At 33.3% G+C, this 23,449-nt stretch overlaps 2 protein-coding genes across 2 annotated transcripts; both read right to left on the bottom strand.

Annotated features, from left to right (window-relative positions):
- Nucleotides 1–7,197: 7,197 nt before the first annotated feature.
- On the bottom strand, nt 7,198–12,578 carry LOC148280357 (myrosinase 1-like). Its single transcript, XM_088228517.1, has 7 exons — nt 12,488–12,578; nt 11,109–11,212; nt 10,427–11,002; nt 10,250–10,347; nt 9,806–10,114; nt 8,468–8,706; nt 7,198–7,376 (listed from the first exon to the last, which is right to left on the bottom strand). Exons 1-7 carry the CDS (start codon nt 12,529–12,531, stop codon nt 7,259–7,261), a joined length of 1,488 nt encoding a protein of 495 aa, XP_088084643.1. The 5' UTR covers nt 12,532–12,578; the 3' UTR covers nt 7,198–7,258.
- Nucleotides 12,579–17,255: 4,677 nt separating this feature from the next.
- Nucleotides 17,256–22,349, bottom strand: LOC148280356 (myrosinase 1-like). Its single transcript, XM_088228525.1, has 7 exons — nt 22,279–22,349; nt 20,906–21,009; nt 18,722–19,297; nt 18,555–18,652; nt 17,993–18,301; nt 17,652–17,890; nt 17,256–17,373 (listed from the first exon to the last, which is right to left on the bottom strand). The coding sequence occupies exons 1-7, from the start codon at nt 22,347–22,349 to the stop codon at nt 17,256–17,258; spliced, it is 1,515 nt and encodes a 504-aa protein (XP_088084651.1).
- Nucleotides 22,350–23,449: the final 1,100 nt, after the last annotated feature.

Here is a 23,449-nt window from a genome sequence, read left to right as displayed (position 1 = left end):
TCCCTTTTGGAAAGTTGGACTCTTACCCACGTGACCGCAAAAAAGAATGATGCATTCAAAATATGGTGCTATAAGGAAATGCTTAAAATACCATGAGCAGACAGAGTTCGTAGCGAAGAAATACTAAGACGCACGAAAAAAAAGGTAAATGATCGCGCCATTCGCCAGATAGCGGATGGACGCTCGAATTTTGCGTGGTTTACTGGTTCGCGGGATTTGGCGTTGCTGCGCGTTATTTTCATCTAATTTACGCCGAACCCCAACACAAATTAATGCAATTACCTACCTTGTACTGGGCTTCTTTTAACCGTAATATTCGAACTTCTTCCTCGCGGCAGGCTCTATCAGATCCTGTGATCAGATCGGCACCTGACGGTTTCTTGATTGTAAATTCACACGATAACACGGCACAGTGGATTAGAATGACTTATTGATCAAATAGAATATCAAACTACATGTACATTTGTTGACAGTTCAGGGGCCTTATGCTGGAAAGATATGACATTTTGTCACCCACTCTAAAATAGTTGAGTGGCCGTCTCAATTGCTTTTTTCATAATTCTTGAAAACCCTTCGACAATTTAATTACAAAGACTAATGAAAAAGTGTCAGCACTAACACATACGCATTTATGTGTGGCTCTCCTGCCACATTTAAACTTTTATAGATTCCAGTCAAACATCTTCCTTAAGATATTTATTATATGGAATATATATCTTTTTAAAACTAATATTAACTGTTTTACTGAGACACTGCAACTTTTATAATTATAATTTGCCTTCGACTTAACACACATCTATGTATATATTATACGAAATATTTCTTATTCATTGAATGGATTTTAAAAGCATTTTATATGATATGGGTACTAATCTCACAAATACGTATTTTGACATTGATGAGCGATAAAGTTATTTAAAAAATATATTTCTAGTGAAAATTCATTTAATGGGCGATTGAAAATAAGTACAGTTATATTGTTGCACATTCGCTAATACACCAATATTATGTCATTTATGTGTGTTGTAAATTTTCATTTAAAATACACTAAAAAGGCTCGTCATTCAAACATGAATAGCGAGCGTTTTACATGAAAGAAGTTTGACAACTGAAGTTTTAAGTTACGATGTCGCATTCGATCGTCAATGTATTACAAACTCGAGATAGAGTCGATTGATTTTCAACCTACTTCAATCGTACTGGTGTTTCAAGAATGCTCTCGCTCTTCGAATTACGGAAGTGGCATTCGATTTCAAAGACGAAAGAGTCCAGCATAAGGCCCCAGTTCTTACTGGGCCGGAGAGAAAAAGATCAAATGTAGGATAATTAAAACATTCTCACTAGAGCTCAGTAGCAGAAATAAATTTAACACAGAAACCTAGTAAAATGTGCAATACACAATAAATATAATACTCGTTAGGGTGGGCCGATACCATTTTTTCCGAATTTTGAAATGAAAGGGGTCTATAAAGTTGCCTTTTGGATTACTTGGAATGCATTTTTTTTTTTTAAATAATCGATACTACTTTTGGCCTTCAACCAGAGCTTGAAGTTTTCGAAAAAGTCGATTTTTTGCGCTAAACCAGTACAGTAAGAAAATCAGTACAATTAAATTTTATAATGTGCATCAAACCTTATTAAATAAGCATCTAAGGGCATGAGTTGCACTTTGTTTTGTGATAAATGGGTAGCATTGTTTTAATGAGCCATTGTTTTCGTCAATATTAGCCAGGCGCTCAACGGAATCAGTTCCACTGAGTGTAAACTTTTTGCATTTTGGTAGTTGTAAAACGTGTTCGAATTTGTAATGAGATTAAGTTATATCTTTACTAACAAAAAAATAATTTTATCAATATAGATAAATTACAAAATGTGGAATTCTTTTGGCCCTCGGTTGAGGGCCAAAAGAAGTATAAAATATTTTTTTTAAATAATTTTTACGTTCAATGTGATTCAAAATGCAACTTTTTAGACCCCTTTCACTTTGGTGTCTAAAAAAATAAAAAACTTCATACATCATCGGCCCACTCTAATACCCGTATGCAGAGACAAAACTTAAGGTGAGGAACGTACATTCTAATTTTATATGCAGAGAATAACCCATAGGTGACGACAATAGAATGTACTTTCCTCACCTTAAGGTTTGTCTCTGCATACGGGTATTATACTCGTATATGTGGCGCAACCCGCGCAACCAGTAAATACTAACAGCGACTTGAATAAGTTTTCGCTGTTTTCCGACAGATGGTGTTATCTGAGCCTTTTTACATCGGGCAATACTACCGCCGCCTTCGCCGTGAAGCTCACCATTAGGCTTGAAATTACAATTTATGTTATTTTGCCGAAGCGTAAACGATATGTTTATTCATAGCGTAAAACATGTCGAATTTCGTTCCAAAAAAGTATTTACGGCATTGAGGTATATAACTAGAGTAAATATAAGCGTTCGAAATATGTTCCCTCAATCTGCGGCCAATCGGCCTATGTTTGATAAAACGGACATTAGTCTGTTGCGAGCGTTTGCCAGCTACTTTTCTCCTCGAAATTACTAAAATACCTTAATGTACGCTAAGATACTGTACAAATCGATCTGGAAAAGCGATGGTATAACCTTTCGCCGGCAAGTAATGTCCTTATCTCAATCAATATTTGTTTCAAGTAGCTATTTTAATATCAAAAACCGTATTATTAATATGTTACAATACGCAAATTATCTTCTGTCTCCGTCCAGTCTGCTCAGTTAGTCAGGCGTACAGCAAAACAACAAACAAAGATGACGCGTATGCGGAAGGGAGCGACATACTGAATAGAACTTACAATAGACCGATGTAAACAGTCCGTACTTTTTACTGTACTACTTGTTTTGATTGTCAAAGTCGACGTGACGATATTTGCTATCTCCGCTGGTCCATCCCTGTCCTTTGGGGACGACTTTTAAGCTCGGATTTGTATGAAGTGTTGTCTCTATACAGGATGTTCTTTAAGCCCTTTCACATCCAAAACCACGATGATCAATATGGGCAAGAAGACATATTAGCATATTTAAAAAATATATAAAACAAAGAGATTTTTTTAAATAAAATATTTTAAAAAACAAATGGTTGCTTGCTTCTGCAGGAGGGAAGTGAAGAAGGCGCGGCGCAGTACCAAATTCCCTCTTCCCTCTCTTCGCTTCTCCCCTGCAGAAGTAAGCAACCATTTGCTTTTTTGATATTTTATTTTTTTTAATTTTATTCGTTCTAAATAATTATTTTTATGTGCCAATATGTCTTCTTGCTCATACAGATCATCGTGGTTTCGGATGTGACAGGGTTTAATGAACACCTGTATATTGTATCTCAATGATTTACGGGGATCTTTTCTGCATTACTTTTTTCAAACAATATTTTGAGTTTGTATAAATTTTTGTAGACAAGGACTGGATTCAACTCCCTAGGAAGCTGTCAATATTAACATATTACAACAAAGATGAAGAACATTTTAGAGAAGGTAATATAAAAGTCTAGGCATCTACAGGGCTTAAAAACAAATTTGCAGCTGAAGCACAGAATTCTTGTGGAGACTAACGGTGACCATGCTCCATCGGAACATCACCGAACATGTTTCGTGTTGATCAAAAAATATTTGTTATTTTTAACATTTATGCGCTGTGTTATTTTTTTATGATATTTATGTTTTGTATAGTATTATTGTTGTATTATATTGTTTAAATAATTTGTCCCAACTCAACACAGGACTTTAGTTCTACGGAATTTGGGCTGTGTTCTAATAAATATAAATAAAATAAATGTTTTTAATAAGGAAATAAAAAAAAGCCTTCAAATAAAATTGATAAAAAAATATAAATGCGAATAAAACATGTTATTAATGCATATTTTTTTCTATAAATGTACGTTTTCCGATAGATTTTTGTATGTTTGTAATAAAATTGTAATGTCTCTAACCAAGCACGAGATAAGTTCTCTTTTTTACGCACTATTACTCTTTTTTAATTTAAATATGATGACTAAATTTAAGAATTGATTGAAACAAAAAATAATCAGGACATTGATGCATGCAAGCTATCAGCGCAGCACAAACTATGGCTTGCTTGGAACAGCACATTATTATTTCGCAACCAGCGGATCGGAATATTGAATGCCACTTGTTCCAGTAACGATGGTACATCCATTTAGTAAATCACACATAAACATGGAGTAAATGTTATTTATCCATTTTTGTTGACTTGAGATTTTTAATATTGACTATTTCCTTGAGGCGAATCATCCATGCTGCTTTTTTAGCAGACGATGTTGCACCGATTCGATATGATTTTCCTGCCTACATAGAAGGGAGGCCAGATCACGGAGGCATATTCTAAAACAGGACGAACAAGTGAGCGATATAGTGCTATAACTGTTAACATATTAGTAAAGTCACTAGATGTCCGGCTAACAAAACCTAAAAGTTTAGTGACTTATTAATCATAGTATTAAATTAAATAAACGTAACATTCTCTGTTTCCGAAGCATATTTTTTTCGTTTTTTTCTAAAACTCGTGTATCGTATTTTTATTTATTGACTTGAATTTCTTCATTATTTTTCATTTATAAATTTACTTTTTTTTGCTATCTACGCATTTTATGTCATGTTTAAGACAATTTACGCAAGTGCAATCAATTTACTGATAACTATTGTTTATTTGTTACAAGTGATATGAAAAGAAATATTATATGCAAGCAAATGTGTATTTATAATATGTATATATGTGTGTATGTATCAATATGTGTATACTAGTAAGTTTATATTTTATTTGTCTGTTCTTTCTTTTAACTTGTTAATCATTTTTATGTAGTAAAATGTAACTGCCTAGCTTGGAGCGGGGTATGTATCAAGGGCGAATTCTCATTATAGTCGATTGTTTGCAGCTTACCATATTTTTTGACATCGATATTAATGTTTAATGTTACATTATCATTAGGAAAAAAGACAAAAATGTGTAAAAAATTGCAAAATTTGCACATTGCATTTCTTGGGTTTAGTAAATTTACATCATATTCCTTTATTTCATACAGCGAGCCAGTTGCGGCTCTATCGACCAAAATTATTACTACTGAATTACACAAGATTACTTTGCTGAAGAAAAATCATGAATTCTATTACGTCTCTAAACCCTAAATTTTAGAATCATGTTCGAAAAATGACACTTGCGATTTAAGTAAAATCTTGCTGCTTTCCTTAATGCAATTTAGTATTTTAACACGTCTTCATAAGGGCTATTACTCTTTAAAATAAATCTATTTGACTTAAGATGCTCCAAGCAAGGTGACATTATACGCACTCGTTATGTGTGAGAAAGAGATAACGAATATATTAGCGTTTTAGTATAAATCCTTTAGTGGGTTTTAAAAAACAAAGATTCACTTCACAAAAATAAAATACAAATTCATGATTTATAAAGTGTTTTTGTGGAGACTGATTACAGTTGAATTTTAAGTTATAATGATTATAGGCGCCCCGCCCCGCTCCTTCTTTAGTCCCATTAAAATATCGATTGAAAAGTCGATGGATAAATTTTTGAGTTTTTCCTTTCTCCTTCTTCTTTCCTTTCCACTTTAACCCCCTCCTATCTTCATAGTAAATTAATTTCTATTTCCTTAATAAAAAACGTTCAAAGTTTGATTTTTTTAAATTCATATTTAGAATTATACTGTGTAAAATACTTCGTATAATAAGATTTGTAAATTAATAAATAATAAGAAAGTCATATTTTAATACCGTTCGTAGCCGTCCGAAGGTGGCAGATAAAACTAAGCGCTTTTAAGGGATTTTGGATGATTTTAGCTCCTGTAAAAGAAAATCCGTCAACAAAATATACAGACACGCAAATGGTAGATATCTATGGAGTGTAAGAAAATCACTTCTCTGCCATACTCCAGGAAGAAAATACGGGAATACGTTTGAATGAAGAAAAGTCAGACCGCGTTTCCTCTTAAAGTACACGCTTGTAACGTGTCTATTTATTTATTTGTCATTTATGTAACTGAACTATTTATTATTTGCAAATTACAGCAGGGATAGATGAATGAATCTTGTAGTTGTAAGACGGGCTTGTAAATTGGGTTTTCTTCCCAAAAGCTTCAGAGAAGATGACACTGTGCTCAAACAAAAACACATGCAGCTCACGCGGCTTACTCGGGGGAACCTCGGGAAGCGAAACGTCAGTGCAGATCAGCGGGCCATGCAGAAGCAGCTTGCCCTGAGCGGTTATTTTACCATCAAAACCCTGCAGACGACCAACATCCATCGTGTCATTAGCTTCTTTAGGCACGCGAGACATGATAGCCACGGCTTGGCGGAGAGCGTGCAGATCAGCGGCGTTGCATCCGGCCATCTCGCACCAGAAGATGGTACTTCTGGATGCGTTGAACCGGTTTTATTAACAGGTCGCTCAGCAGAAGCTTGTGATCAATCACTTGACGAAGAAATTCGAAGTAACCTCCGATGTATTCAGACACAATGCAGTCTGATACGGGCTAAGAAAACATTTAAGAGAAGGTAATATGGAAGTCTAGGCATTTACAGGGCATATGACCTATCATTGGCTGGTTTGATGGTTTGGATGTTTGAGCGTCCAAATTTCTACAATTCCTTCATCTGTTGATTTTAGAGAAGAAAACGAACTGAAACCCTTATTGTTGAGAAGAGATTCATCTGATCGAATTATTTCACATACTAGACAACGCCTGAAAACAATTTTCCATTTTTTAAACTTTTTTTAGGACCAGTTGGTTTTATTACAATATGTTTAATTTCTTCTAACGTTTGTAGACAAAGTACGGGATTTCACCCCCTCGGGAGTCTTAAAGATTTACAAATGTCAGCAGGAATGAACAACGTTTTAGAGAAAGAATATGGAATTCTAAGCATTTACTTGGCTTATGACCTGTCATTGGCTGGTTTAAGTGGCCACTTTACACACTGTAACATTTATCATTTTGTCCATGTTTCTTTCATTCTCCCATCTGTTGATTTTAGCGAGGTAAAAGAGCTGAAACCCTTATTGTTGTGAAGAGATTCATCTGATCGAATTATTTAACATACTAGGCAACGCCTGAAAACAATCTTCCATTTTTTAAGCTTTATCTTGGACCAGTTGGTAAAATTACAATATTTTTAGTTTTTCCAAAAAAAAATACTTAAAAGACAAAAACGCCATTTTTATATAAACAGTTTATTTTAAAACAAATAAACAAAGAATTAGACTTTTAATCAAAATTTAAACTCTCGGAATGTACTTGGATGTAACAACGTCATGGTAGAACTTTGCGGAGAGTTTTGGTGTTCTTGGCCTTCTGGGGTCGTTGAAGTCCACATCATACAGTCCAAACTTCTCACTAAAAGCATATAAATAATACAATTATGTATTGAAATATTTTACTTGTGCGAACAAAGTAAGAACAATGACAGTCAATTAGTGTACACAGATATTAACGTAATAGCAAGGAAAGTCTACAAGTAAAGAAATTAGTACAATGCGAAAATATCACATACTACGAATACCGATAAAAAGACATGAAATGGATTAAGAAAAATTTATAATCAATTTGGAATAGTAAAGTATCACTTTTGTTTTCCTTTTTCAAGTAATAAAGGTATATTAAATAGTGTTCAGAAAAAAAGGTTACTAATTATAAATAGCATAAAAACTACTTTTAAATTTGTAATTTTGAATTCCTGCAAAAACGGTCATTCCATTGGCCACGTCCCTAATACGTCACGATTCATGTTTATTTGTTCCTGGTCATTGAAATCTGCTTAGAACACTATCACAAATCTTGTTGTCACAACAACCAAGGCCAACAAACACGTCGCATTTTTCTACGAACGTAATTTTATTGACTTTCTTTTATGCATGAAAACATTTCTCTACAAATTCCATATTGATTTTGAAAATACAATTCATTATTCTTAATCGATTTCATATATTTTTATCGGTAATCGTAGTATGTGAAGAAATGTTTACATACATAACATAATTTTTTTTTTTTTGAATATGTTCCTAGAAAAACGCGACATGTTTGGCATAAATTGTAACGTCATTCGTGACGATGTTCTATAAAAATTTAAACAAAATCAACCAAGTTCAAAATAAACATGATTCGCGACGTATTAGGGGCGTGGCCAATGCAATTATTGTTTTTACGGGAATTCAAAATTACGAATTAAAAAATATTCCTTATGCTACTAATAAGTTTTAAAAAAAAAATTTTTACACGACTTTTGTACGAGCATTCTGTTGGAATCTCCTTTTGTAATCGCAAGACCAGAAATTCGTCAAAAACTCTTTTTTTTAAATGTCTAACATCCAGTATCTTCATAAATTAAAACAATGTCTCAGATGGAAAAGTGGGGGGACATCGAAGCGTCACTCTAAGTAATAATTTTTATACATTTATTCATTCATGATCAATATTTGTTTACTTACACATATCCAGATAGCCACTCGAAATTATCCAACAAACTCCAGGCTGTGTACGCTGTCACATTGGCGCCTTGGTCCATCGCATCCAGCATAGCGTTCAGATATTGGTGGTAGTAGTTCACTCTGTCGTGGTCCTCCTTGCCTCCCAGGTCGGTGTAACCATTTTCGCAGATGATGATTTCGGGATTGTTGTAATTCTCTTTCATGAAGACCAGCAATTTTCTAAAACCCCATGGAACCACCTGTAACAAAAACAACACAATAATGATTTAAATCTTTAAGATCTCGTAACAGAAAAACATACGGGTAAGACTAAAAATATAACTAACTGCTACAAATTTAACCTTTAAGGTGATTCTAAACGAAACTATGAATCTAATTGTTCATAGATGGCGCTTTTATCATGTTTTATTGAAAAATGCCATTTTTACGTTTATTTTCAATGGAAATTTTTCAAAATTTGGTTTGCGGAAATTTAAAACTAAATTGATTGTAACAAATACCAAAACAATATAATTTAAGTCTTTTAGGTTTAGAATCACCTTAAATGCATCTATCGGACACGCACCGTGGCGCAATCAACTGTGATACTAGTGTCGCGGGTTTTATTCTCACCAGTTCCAAGAAAGATTTTTTTTAATTGGTCTGGGTGTTGTGATGTATTTTTAACAACGTCCTTCCGCATCTCCTCTTTCCCATTCAAACATATATTTCTAAGTCGAATAATTGAATAACAACATATAAACATGTTTAGAGGAAAAGGGATTTAATTGACTTGAAAGGAAACGCGGTCTGACTTTTCTTCACACATTTTCTTCACACATTCATGTATTTTCTCCTGGATTATGGCACTTCGTTTCTTATGGAAGCTAGGACCATCTAAAAACTCATAAAGTGCCCAGTCTTATCTGCCGACTTCCGACGAGCGGTATACAAATATGATAAATAATTTTGAAAAACGGAAAAGGTACCGACACAGAAAGTTTAATTCTAATACTCTTTCTAAAAAAAAAAGCAAATCCGTCCAGTTTTAGGGTGCGGAAAACGGGAAAGCGAAACGTTTATTTTGTCGATTTTTACTAGGCACAATTAGTCGAGCGTGCAGTTGTATAATTCTGCGCGAGAGTGACAGGCAATGTATTTTATGCCTGTTCATAAAAAAAATCTGGCACCGTCGATCTTCTTAAGCGTTTTCTGAATCAAACATAAATTCTGCCAAAAACCGATTCCTTAGTAAAAAATCCCAAGACACAACAAAACATTGTCTTAAGATTTTTTTGCTTTTTGGTCTCTAGGATACCAACATTTATTTGTATTAAGTAAATTGTCCTGCAAAAATACCTTGAACCATTCGGCAATTGGAGACGGGGGCCATTCGGGTTTTTGGTATTCATCAACTCCTTCGTCGTCCCAATATGATGGAATTGGCAATCCAGAGTTGTCGACCCGGAGTTTAGCCATATTTGAGGTATAGTGATTTAATCCGAAGAAGTCGTAAGTTCCTCTGATGTATGCCACTTCTTCGGAAGTGAAGGAAGGAAGACGCGAAGAACTGTAACCTTGTTCTCTGCTACGATTTGCAACTCTTTCTTTCATAATAGCTGGGTAGTCTCCGGCTGTGGTGAAAATCGGATGAGCAAACCATCCCAACTGAAATAGAAGAAAAAAGTATTGTTTTTATGTGGTTCGCCACCTTAAATTAAAGGTCATCTAAACAGAATACACTTTTTTTCCTTTTATTTTTTGTTCCCCACTGTGTTAATTATATTTTACTTTGGTACTTACATGGAACTGCATAGCCATATCAGAAGCTAATAGATCATTAGCTGATTCAGGATTTTCTGGTTCTTTCCATCCGGCGTTCAAAGTAAGACCAACTCGTCCTAAATAAAAATGTTCATTAGTTTCAAAGTTCATTGGTAATACATTATTTACGATTTTTCTAAACATTCGCAAGTATACCTTTTTGTGTGGGCCTAAACTCTTCATCATACATGTGGTAAACTCTCGCGTGAGCCTTGAGAAGCGTGTGTCCGCACAAATAATTGGCTACACCTTGGAAGTTCAGCGCTGGTGCCTTAGCATTCCACCCATACCCTGATTGGCAAATTTCAAACGGTTCATTGAAGGTCAACCAATCTTTCACTCTATCTCCGAATGCTTCGAACGCAACTCTTGCAAAGTCTGCGAAGTACTTTTCGATCATAGGATTGGGCCATCCTCCGATATCTTGTAAAACTTGTGGCAGGTCCCAGTGGTACAGAGTCACAAATGGCGTCAGATTATTAGCTATGAGCATGTTGATCACTTTGTTGTAATATTCGACTCCCTCTGCGCTGATCTTGTTACTGAATCCTGAAGGAAGAATTCTAGACCAGGAGATAGATAAACGGTAGTAGTCTACTCCGAGTTCCTTCAGCATCTCAATATCCCTGGGATATTGATTGTAGGAGTCGCACGCGATATCTCCTGAACTGGCATCCCATACGAGTTCCGAGTTATGGTGAGTAAGATGATCCCAGATGTTTTCTCCTTTACCTGGAAGATTATAGAAAGTTGAATTATTTGCGTATTTAATGTACAAAAACTATACTAATCAATTGACTAAATAAGTCAAGTAGTTTTAAAGGTGTCGTTTGCTTACCCGATACATTCCACGCTCCCTCTACTTGGTAGGAAGCTGTGGCAGCTCCAAACAGAAAACCATCGGGGAATTTGCGATGTGTTGCGTTGTTTTGGGCATGTACACTGTAAAAACACGTTTATTTATTTTTTTAAATAATAATGAATATTATCATTATGTCTTATACGCAAACCGTGTTGTTACTGGTGGCTCCTTATTGAGCTGGTTCTGATTCACTTGTTTATTACTGATTTCCATGATCATGACATACATTTTTAATTAATAGCATATGTTTTTATTTAAAACATTTAAGTTTGTAATTGAAAATTCTTGATGGAAGTTCATTGTAAAGATAAATGTTTTTTTTTAATAATGAAATTTTATATGGGTGTGTCGCCGCCAAATAATTAAATCAGCCACTAAACTGAGCGACTAGGCTTTTTTTGTTCAATTGAAATTAAATGCCGGCATTCAACTGAATGGCCAGGCCGCTCGTTGAATGAACGTTTAACGAATGAGTAAAGCTTCGTTTAGCCTCTTTTAATAGATTAATAATGATGGTTTTATTTTGTTTCGTGAAGTTAGGTTAGGTTGGATTAAGTTAAATAATTAAGATAATCTTTTTTATACTTAATTCAACTCAATAATTAATCATTGACTCAACCTTACAAGTTAAGTAAAAAAACATATTTTTTTTACCCACCAATAGTAAAGTATTATTTGTGTAAAAAAAGAAGAAAGTAGGTGTATATAAGGGATACTATTTTTTTTCTCAACAAATTAATTATGTTTTTTTTTTCTTATCTTACATAGTACTGTATGTTTTCTTACCGTCCTATGCCTCTAATGTGGTGTAGAATTACAACGAAAAAACAAAGCCATCATTACAATATTTGAGTTTGTCCAAATGTTTTAGACAAAAGACTATATTTCACCCACTCGGGAGTCATAAACATTAACAAATTATTCTCCATCTCTGTTGTAATTTGTTAAAGCTATCTTTGTTTTTAAACAAATTACGAGTTAATGCCATTTACCTCGTAATAGAGGGAAAAAAAATTGGTTTCGACATATAAATAACTCAATTTCATCATATTTAGAGTTACCGTAGTTTACTTTCTACATACAGATATGTATCCTTCACATTTTAGAATTAATTAACACAGATATGAGAGCCAGTATCAAGCACATTAATTTGGTGTAAAACGTAAAGTTAAAAATTAAAATAATCTATTTCAGTATCGTAGTGAGTTTGAAATGCAGGTATACTATACCAATCTACAGATATATGAAAAAGGGTACTATTAATAAAAATGTTTTCAGTAGATTATGACGCTTTATAAAAACGGCTACACACAAAGATGATGTGGTTTAGCACAAAAAAAACTTTAAATATTTACCTCGCTATGAGTGCACAGACAATGAACAAACACTTGAAATTCATGGTGATCCTCCACCGGACGATTCAACACTTGCCAGTCTTCCTAATTCTTCGTTTATTTATACAAATTATACTGATCTAATCAAAATGTTCAAGTCAGCTATCTTTTATATCCTACGTGTTTACAGATTATTCACCGATATATTTTACATAGTGATAAATTATCATTTTTCAAATTAAGGCAGATATTTTTTAAGCTGATCTTATCAATTTGTTTTTCGATAAAATCATTCATTTCCGTGTATTTGTATCAAGTTCACACTTCTTATTTTTTGTTGACTTCTAATTAAGAAACAGTTTTTGCGGACATTTGAAAGAGAAACTTTCGTCCATGAGTTAAATTTTTTGCTACTTAGGCCATTTTTCGCACAGTTCAGGATTAATTATAGTTTAAGGTACCTATTTACCACTGCTAAGGAGAATCACAAAAATTGAAAGATCCATTGCAGCATTTAAGAGAAAGATCCTCAGAGCGGTTTATGGCCCTGTGAGAGATCACAACGGTTGTCTTCGTCGATTAAATATTTCATTTTTATTTTTATTTTATTTATTGGGGATATCAACAGTAATACATGTAATAAAAATATAACAAATAACATATACAGAGAATAAAACCAATGACAGATATCCACAGAAATACATTAAATACACGTACAATACATACTAGTGTGTTTGTGTGAGTGTAAGTGAGTGAGAGGGTGGGTGTGTGGGTGTGTGGGTGTTATATTGGAAAGAGGGTGTCAGGTATCGAAAATATAAATATATATAAAATATTAAGAATTAGAGATAAAATTTAATAAAATAAAATAAAACTTTATTATTGAAACTAAGTATAAGACAAAAAAGTATGTTTTAAGACGCGCATTTTATGTTATTTTTTTACAATCAAATGGATCAATAAGGGGAAAGTTCAAATTATATTCACTAGCAAAACGTATAAGTGGAGAGTTCTGGGCATAGTTCGTACGCACTGCTGGCACATGAAATAGAGAGCTCGACGTGTGACGGGTGCGGTAGCCGGGGACATTTAATGATAACTCCGACAAAAGAGCCGGACTATCAAGGCGTCCACTGAGTATGTCATGAAGCACCCCCATGTCCAACAATATGGAGTTATATGATATGCTATCTATAGAGAACCTGATTTGATCAGTTCCGTCATAGTGGAGCGCTTAAGATGGTCTGGTCACGTAATCAGTATGGACGTCAACGGCACTATAAAAAGCCAAAACGCCTCAAATTTTCTGCGCCAATGAGATGTAAGCGTCCGCAAGGATGTAAATGGACGTAGAAGACTAGAAATGGGTGAATTTTGTCAGCGCTGATACAGCCACACTACAAATAACAAATTGCAAGACAAAGGCAGTGGACAGACTAGAATGGAGTAGACTTATAGATTAAGCCAAAACCCGCCCAAGGCTGTCGAGTTTATGATGATGATGATTGATGATACACATCCAAATTTTAGTTTTAAAGGTTGCTGAATCTTAGAATATGAGAGCGTTTGTCTTTAAGTTAACAGTCCAGATCTTCGAGGTCTTAGATTGAAAGATCGAGATACTCCGAGAAAAAATCCTGAATAAGGATTAGAAAAAATAATATCTCTAAGAAAAAGCTTTATTGAAATAAATCAAATTAATTTGAAAAAATATTCCCAGATATTCCTCTTCCTGTTTTAAGATAACCCCATAGCTATAGTGGTAGGCAAAGCGGATGGGATGCCACACGAGTCTATCCCGACATACATTCCAAGATTCATCCATTTTGTCAAACATGCCCTCCGACAGTGTCTGCTTTTGACATGACCATACCTAAGGCCACCTTCATCCTACGTTACCATCATTTCCATTTATGTCTGTTTCACTATTTTTCCGTCATTCATTTGTTCCACATGACCAAATTTTAAATTTGCATTTTTTGTCTGATCTTGTCATACATCGATTTCCTACACATTGAATTTGTCTTCAGAGATCGTATTTCAAGCTCTCGTATTTACCTGCATAGATTTGAACTCAAAATGTTAATAAAGTCATTATGTGTTATTTCTTCTCTTTATAGTAGAATTAAGTACTTAGTACAAATTAAAAATTATTTTGAAAAACATTAATATTTCCTTGAATCCCGCCTTAAAACACTTTTGATCGTCAGGCCATGATTCAGTCAATGGATTCATTATCGATGGAAGAATTTAAAAAATATTAATATCTTTTAATTACGCTCAATAAATTAGATACATAATGCGTAAAATGATCATTTAAATCAGTCGACGAAATAAATAAACAATTTTAATCTTTATTGGGCAATTAAACAAATTACATTCACATTGCACACAATATTATAATACAATGAATAAATTATTTTTTATTTTATTTATTATCCTGTTGGATTTAATACATGAGGGATGCATGGGAGCTCCTACCCAGTTGGAAGTTGACAGAATTGTTGAAGTGTATTTATTACTTTATGAATAAATAAAACTGAGAGAGTAACTGCGTAAACGTTTTTACTTTAAGTCACTGGGCACTAAACTGGACTGATGAAGGAACTCACTGTATGAACTGCATGAACTGAGTAATTGAACTCCATTTTGTAGCAGATTGCCTGTATTATCTGACTGAGCTTTACTTTACTTCTAGGGGAAAATTGGAGGTCGTGTACTAATTCCGTATTTTTAGCGATTTTATATCCGCTCTTATAAGTAGTTTATAAGTAGTCAATTGAAGGTTTTTTTTAATTAATTGTTTACATCCAAAAATGTGAGATTTTTTTCTGCTTGTACTTAATACAATAGTAGGTCAGCTAACAGTGGGAATTGATTTCCGGGTGACTCCTTTAATCTTAATATAATACAAAGTACTATATTTATATTTTCGCATATTTGTTTTTCTTGCATCTATCTATGTAGGTAAACCCGTACCAAGTTAGATGCAAGTTGTGTGTGTATGATATCGGCAGGTTATCGTCCCCGTAGGCAACACAAAAAAAGTTACAGCAAAGCAAATAAGTCATACATTTCTTTCTCAAAAATGCTCTGTTTCTTCGTGGTTGATAGATTCTGAAAGGGAGGAATCCAGTCTGTCTACATTTCGACTGCTAAAAATATTGTTAAATAAATCATCTGGTGTAGGAAGATGTGTGGCAAAAATAAGGTATTTTCATACATCGCGGTGAAATAATTAACCCAGATGAATCTCACTCACTAAAAAGGTTTCAGATGTTCAAACATAGGCAGAATGATAAAGATTGCACAAGGTGACCAGTAAGTCAGCCTAAATAGGTCTAACTAAAAAAGCTTTTTCATTTATATTGAAAAATAATCTATCTTAATACTGCCTAGGGTAGCGGTTAGCAATTAGTTTTAGTGGTGGGCTGTATAAATATGACAATTCTTTTTAGGGACTTGGCGACCGTTGACGTCACACGTGCGTGTGCTAGCCGAACGCAACCTATGTGCCTAATATAAAAGATTGGAAGTCAGTATATAAATACTTGAGTTTTTTTCTTTCTCCTCCTTCTTCCTTTCTCACACTCCCCCCCCCCCCTCCTCTCTTCATAGTAAAGTGTAGATTTTTATTTTATTTCTGTTTCTATAAAAAAATGTAACTTATGTTCTATTTTATAAGAATCGTAATTAATTTCCCTAGAATATGTCCTTATTCTATTTATTTTCTCAAACTAAACGGTTCGGGTAGGTAGGAAGAAATCACATCAAGGCAATATGCCCGCCCTCATATGTTTATAAAGTGTGAAATAAATAAATAATTTATAAGCAATTGAAAAATTGCTCTGATGAAAGAACACAATTTAAAATGGCATTTAAAAAAAAAAATGCCAACTACAACACAAAAACACTCGTTACCCTAACCATTTCGATTTGCGAAAAAACAAAGTGAAATTCTTGATTAACGGCCTGGCTGATGTAGATAATACTGTGGTCTATTCGAAACTCCCCATTTTAGCCCTGCGAGCACTTTGCGGGCCGCCTATTGCCGATCGCTGGCCTAAGGATAAAGTCCAGTCCAAAAAAAAATGTTGATAAAATTAATAATTCTAAGACGCTGTTGATTCAGCAAGTTTTAGAAGCTTTTAATTTTGAAACCTTTATTGACCCCGTTGAGATTCACTGAAATTTCACCTACATACGAGACTAGGCAACGCCTGATAATAGTTTTTATTTTTTATTATTTTCCTTGGACCAGTTGGTTAATTCAACAATATGTTGAGTTTGTTCAATTTTTCGTAAGCAAAGACTGGATTTAACCCCTCGGGGACTTATTAAGGATAACATCAATATTCTAAGAAATTAGTATAGTAGGTGCAATAATTTTATAGACTTACACATCAATAAACGTATTATCTCTTTTGTTTCACAAAAATGAACAAATCAAAGAAATTAAAAAATATGGATGTTAAAACGTTGACAGAAGGGTGATCACTGAAACCGTCTAATGAAATAACAATACAATTATTAGACTATCATACTATGTTCTCAACAATCATCGACAAAAAAGCCTCAATTTTGAAAGAGTTTAGTCAAAAGTTTTCATGCTCATCCCCAAAAGAGCTTTTGAATGCTTCATAAAGTTACATAAGAGGGTTATTTTTTCAAAATAAAAAAATCGATTTTATAAAATAGATAGTTTATTTTAAAACAAATAAACAAGGGTATCCACTTGTCTTGTAGGGTTTTAAATATAAAGCATATTTATATAAGACTGAATTATAATTTAAACTTTCGGAATATATTTGGATGTAACGATGTCATGGTAAAACTTTGCAGAGAGTTTTGGAGTTCTTGTTCTCTTGGGGTCGTTGAAATCCACATCATACAGTCCAAATTTCTCACTGTAATACAAATAAACACAAATTATTTATCTATTTCGTACTCATTCTCTGGTGTAAAAACAAAAATCTGGTGATAGATCGGGTGGTCCTGAGTTCGATTTTTGGCAATATCGACTTGATGTATCATTTTCTAAGGATATTTTGCAGTGTAATATTGCATAGTCCTTGGACTGGGTCCAAAACGCAACAGTTTTTACCTTGCCCCCGTGTATTATGATCGAAATATGCATAATTTGGTGAGGATAGGGAAATGATCTATCAAATGCATTAAGACTTACACATATCCAGACAGCCATTCAAAGTTGTCTAACAAACTCCAGGCAGTGTATGCTGTCACATTGGCACCTTGATCCATGGCGTCCAACATGGCATTCATATACTGATGATAGTAGTTTACTCTGTCATGATCTTCCTTTCCTCCCAAATCAGTGTAGCCATTTTCGCAGATGATGATTTCAGGGTTGTTGTAGTTCTCCTTCATCCAGACCAGCAGTTTTCTGAAGCCCCAGGGAACCACCTGTAACAAATATAATTGAAATATCATGAACTCCCACAAAACCTTTTTATTAAATATGACGTTTTTTTGTGAAATTATTTATTTATATTTCATTCAATTTACCTTAAACCATTGGGCAATTGGAGAGGCTGGCCAATCTGGTTTTTGGAATTCATGAATTCCGGCGTCATCCGAGTATGATGGAATCGGGAAAACATCAGAACCATCGCTATGTTGAGCCATAGAAGAGGTGTAATGATTCAATCCAATGAAGTCATAAGTTCCACTAATGTAAGCTACTTCCTCAGGAGTAAAAGAAGGAAGACGAGAAGAGCTGTAACCTTGTTCTTTGCTGCGCTGGGCGATTCTCTCTTTCATGATTGCTGGGTAATCTCCGGCCTTTGTGAAAATTGGGTGAGCGAACCACCCCAGCTGAAGAAAAACACGTTTTTATTAGGGTGCGTTACGTTTTTATTACATAAGAAAATTTCAAAATTACAACCGCTAAATCCAAACAAATTAAATAACTAAATATAATTTTTGGAAGGATGTCCAACTACCAATGTTTTAGATTTTATATTATATCAATTGTGAACTTTATAGGACGGGGGTCAGTGCCATATAAGCTTCTTACGTTACTGTGACCTATGTAAGATCTATGTATTGTGACGGGTTGTGAACTTACTGAGAATTGCATTCCAATTTCGGAAGCTAAAAGATCGTTTTCAGATGTAGGATCATCGGGTTCTTTCCAGCCAGCATTCAAAGTTAGACCAACGCGTCCTGAAAAAAAAATCTATGACGATACTGAACATTATGTTTATTTGATAAAGTTATTAAAGTTAAACTTACCTTTTTGTGTAGGTCTAAATTCTTCGTCGTACATGTGGAAAACTCTTGCATGAGCCTTAATCAGAGTGTGTCCACAAAGGTAATTGGCAACTCCTTGGAAGTTTAATGCAGGTGCCTTGGCGTCTAATCCATAGCCCGATTGGCAAATTTCAAACGGTTCATTGAAGGTCAGCCAATCTTGAACTCTATCTCCGAAAGCTTCGAATGCGACTCTGGCAAAGTCTACGTAATAATGTTCAATCAAAGGATTCGGCCATCCTCCGATATCTTGAAAAACTTGCGGCAGGTCCCAGTGGTACAAAGTCACGAATGGCTTCAGACCATTGGCAATGAGCATGTTGATCACTTTGTTGTAATATTCGACTCCTTCTGCGCTGATCTTGTTACTGAATCCTGAAGGAAGAATTCTAGACCAGGAGATAGATAAACGGTAGTAGTCTACTCCGAGTTCCTTCAGCATCTCAATATCCCTGGGATATTGATTGTAGGAGTCGCACGCGATATCCCCTGAACTGGCATCCCATACGAGTTCCGAGTTATAGTGAGTAAGATGATCCCAGATGTTTTCTCCTTTGCCTGTAAGATCACAGATTTGTTACTCGTCGCAAAGAGCAATAGGATATTCATATAATGTAATGTAATAAGTTTCTGCCAGCAAGGTTTCATGATATATTTTAAAGTGTTATCATTCACTCTACTCTTATACTACTCTGTTGAAATACCTATTCTTTTTTTTTTTTCAAAAACATATTTCTAATCCTTCACACTTGTTTTAACCTGTGTACCGTATCAATGTTTATTGTGTAGTTTTTTAGACATAATTTGTAAAATGTTTAATTTTTTCTTATCTATTTTATATGTGTTTTATGTAAATGTTTAACAATATTTATGTATATTATGTAATCTTTACTCTAACACCAAGTCTTTACTTTAACCCTTTTTTTACCAAAGACTGGAATACGCATACATACGTAATGCACTCTGTTCTACTGCGGTCCATCATCGACCAATTACAGCGCGAATTCACTAGTAGAGCGGATGCGTGTACCCACGAACCAATATGCTAACAACATCGATGTCTTTGACGTGAGTCTTGTAAATTTTAAAAATCAATGTATATGTTCCATATCAAATATAACCTAACATTCTGTTTACATTGTATTGTAATATTATGTACCTAGCTGCTTTAAATTGTATTTCTTTGATATGTTTGTATATTATTTGTTTATCTATTTTTTTACTTTTAATATCTATCTTGTATAGCTTCTTTTATTTTTATTTTTTTAACCAACTATACTTCTAAACGCTGTTTTATATTTTATTTCTTTATATTGTATTTTTGGAAATTTAAGTTGTTTTTACACTCATATTTTTCTTTTTATTTTTATACCAACTATATTTCTAAAGAATGTTCCTATCATTTATTTCTTTATATTGTTTTTTCTTTTAATTTATGTTTTTATATACTCATCTTCTTTTTTTATATCTTTTTTACTTCTAAACATTGTTCTATCTTTTATTCCTTAATATTGTATTTTTAAAATTTTATGTTGTTTATAAACTCATGTTTTATACCACTTTTCACGTATGTAAAAGCCTTATGGACGTGAAAAATTAATAGAATATAATAAAAAATAAAATAAATTAAAATAAAATATTTGTAAACAATGGTTTTATCTTTTGCTATTGTTTGTTTTGTGTCTCAAGTAAAAATTTATTTTGCTATTGTCAATTATTTCTTATAGATACTTAAATTTAGTTTTTTTTTTTTTTTTGTGCATAAGTTTTGCTTAGTTCTTTTTTATAGTTGTATACTTTTAAGCATGTCAATAATGTGTTTATAATTATTTTTTTCCACCCGTTTACAACAACTGCGTATTCATAGCAACACTTACATTTTTTAGTAGCGTATCTAAAAAAAAAAAATAAAGTCAAGTTGATAAAAAAAGTTTGTCTTACTGGATAAATTGATTTATTTAAATGTTTTACAATATTTATGTATATTATGTCATCTTTATATAAACATATATATGTATTTTTACAATATGTTTTCTTACTAATTAAATGTAGGAATGTGTATTTGAATGTATTAAATGCTATATTTTATTCCTTGTTTTATGTACCATACTACTCTCCGGGCTTTTATGTGAATTAACTAAATAAATAATCAATGAACTTGTTTACCTGATACATTCCAAGCCCCTTCTATTTGATAAGAAGCTGTTGCAGCTCCAAACAGGAACCCATCAGGGAACTTGCGATGAGTAGCATTGCTTTGGGCTTGTGCACTGTAAAAAGGACAAATTAGACTTTATTCTGTACACATTATATTTTGAACTGTGGGTCGCGGTCACAAACAAGGTAAAAATAAAATCAATAGATGAAAAACTGCATACAATAGAAGCCTAATAAAATTAGGTCTTGGAGTGGCGGTAGTCAGATATCTTTAAGTCATGCTTAGGAGACTCGCAGTCACAAATAATACAAAAGTCCTGGGAGGGTAGATTTTTTAGATCTGGTGCACCCCTCAGGACCGTAATTTACGCAAGCAAGCCAAAAGTTGATCCTGGAGGCGAGAGGGTCGCCAGATATTTTTCTTCTCGTAAGGGGATTATATAGAAGTATATTATACCTAAAACATAATACTATTTTTTTTTTGTAATATTACTAGCCCATCCCTGAAAGAGATCAGTTTGTATGTTCCCAATAATTATACTAGAGCGGGATATCATGCACTTTTTTACACACCCAAAAGCCATACAAATGCAAGTCAGAATCCACCTATTGGTACGGCAGTTCGATTGCTAAATACGGCTTATGCGGATAATATGGATATTTTTTTGTACATATTGGGCTTTATTCAAAACCTTAAACTGGTTCATAGGTATAATCACCATTTTTAAGAAAAGACCAAGAAAAAATAAAAGGCTAGATTTCCTCCCTTGGGAATTATTCAGATTTAAATTTGTTGAACATAGAGGGAAATCATTTTGAGAAGTGAATATGAAAGTCTAGGCATTTACAGGGCTTATGACTTTTCATTGGCTGGATTATGTGGCCACTTTACACACTGTGTAACAAAAATTGGAAAATTGCTTTCAATTGGTTCAGCCGGATGAACCACACTCACGTGAAAAAGGTTTCAGCTCTTTCACTTCACAAAAATCAACAGATGGAAGAGATGAGAAAATGTGGATATTTAAACAAAGGCAGAATAGTGAATACTACACATTGTGTAAAGTTACCGCTTTAACCAGCTAATTATAGGTCATAAGCCCTGTAAATACCTAGACTCAGATATTCCCTCATTAAAATGTTTTCTTATTCTGTTGCAATAAATTTATTTTTAAAAATGTATCAAAATCAAAACATAATATGGTAAGGAAAAAAACGTTTAAATATACATGACGATTCCATGTGATTTTAATAGTTTTTTTTTCTCGTATGGCGATCTTATTTTCAGAGATGATTTCCATATATTCCCGTTTACGTATATAAAAAAAATTAAAATGTTTAATAATCACCTCACAAAGAGTGCGCAAACAATAAAAAAACACTTGAAACTCATAGTTATCGATCCTCCACCGCACGGGTCAAATCCACTCTTGTAGACCCTGTCGATTCTCATTATATTTATACAAAACGAATTAACATTTAATCTAAATATTTTCGCCATATCTTTCATATCGTACACGATTACCGAATACATAATTATCAATAAATCATATATTTGTTAATACGATTATGTAAGCCGAATAAGCAGATTATTGAAACCAAATTTTCAGTAGGAACATTTGTTGATAAATAACAATTATTTTATGGCTTTTATGGTACGAAAATTGGTAAAACTGAAAAACGAACTCAAAGTAAAACGTGAAATCTAAGTAATACTTATTTTCAATTATTTATGCACAACTCAAGTTTTTTTTACTGGGAGTTGCTTATTTTTTACATATATATATTTTTTTAAATAAATTTCATAAAATGTTTTTAAAAATTCTATACAAATCTACTTTTACACATCTAGTAAATTTTATCACTGTAACTCTCCAAAAAAGAGACTAACTCTTGTGATTTTTTCATATATTTTTTTTTATATGGGAGTTGCATTATTTTTTACCATGTTTACAATATACAAGGTTTATATTTCAAAAAGAGGATTTTTCTTCTATTGTATTACATTTATAAAATAAAAACTCTTGTGCTTGGAGAGTGACTTACACTGTTGTAGTTGTTTATTTTTAAGAGTTTATATAATTTTAAATACGAGTACATGAGAAAAAAAAACATAGGAAATATAAAGAAAAATCATAAAACAATAATACATTCATACTAATTAAAATTTAATGCAGTTTTTACACGTGTTCAAAAAATTTCTTCAGATTTACCTTGAATTTATTTATAGATATATTCGTTTTAATAGTTTTGAAGTTCATCGGGGAGATTATTTTAATTTTCGACACCTTTAAAGACAAAGCTATTTTGACCATGACTTGTGTGGAATTTAGGGATTTTAATATTATTTTGGTATTTGAGTGACTTATTCATCTCAACTTTTCTTATTTTTTCTTGTTTGTAAATTTGTATGAACTTTAAATAATTTATAAACACTTTCAGTAATGAATGTTGGGAGTTTCTTTAAAATTACTTTAATAATTAATCTTTGTACCGTTTTAAGAGGGTTTAATATATTGGCATATGCACTACCCCATCCAACAATACCATATT

The sequence above is a fragment of the Micrasema longulum genome, unplaced genomic scaffold (genome assembly GCF_059751315.1).
Source record: "Micrasema longulum isolate JH-2025_06_02 unplaced genomic scaffold, ASM5975131v1 h1tg000590l, whole genome shotgun sequence".
Taxonomy (NCBI): domain Eukaryota; kingdom Metazoa; phylum Arthropoda; class Insecta; order Trichoptera; family Brachycentridae; genus Micrasema; species Micrasema longulum.
Note: the sequence above shows the minus strand (reverse complement) of the source record. Positions and strands in the feature narration are given on the sequence as shown.

Bases quoted from the DNA above. Each gene is read 5' to 3' on its own strand.
- LOC148280357 (XM_088228517.1), bottom strand. From the start codon at position 12,531: ATGAATTTCAAGTGTTTGTTCATTGTCTGTGCACTCATAGCGAG. The intron at 10,348-10,426 runs GTATACTTGCGA...ATTTTTATTTAG, and splicing joins GTTTAGGCCCACACAAAAAG to GACGAGTTGGTCTTACTTTG. The intron at 7,377-8,467 runs GTAAGTAAACAA...ATATGCTTTTAG, and splicing joins GAGTGGCTATCTGGATATGT to TGAGAAGTTTGGACTGTATG.
- LOC148280356 (XM_088228525.1), bottom strand. From the start codon at position 22,349: ATGAGAATCGACAGGGTCTACAAGAGTGGATTTGACCCGTGCGGTGGA. The intron at 21,010-22,278 runs GTGTTTTTTTAT...TCCTTTTTACAG, and splicing joins TCGATAACTATGAGTTTCAA to TGCACAAGCCCAAAGCAATG. The intron at 18,302-18,554 runs GTAAGTTCACAA...GTTTTTCTTCAG, and splicing joins AAATTGGAATGCAATTCTCA to CTGGGGTGGTTCGCTCACCC.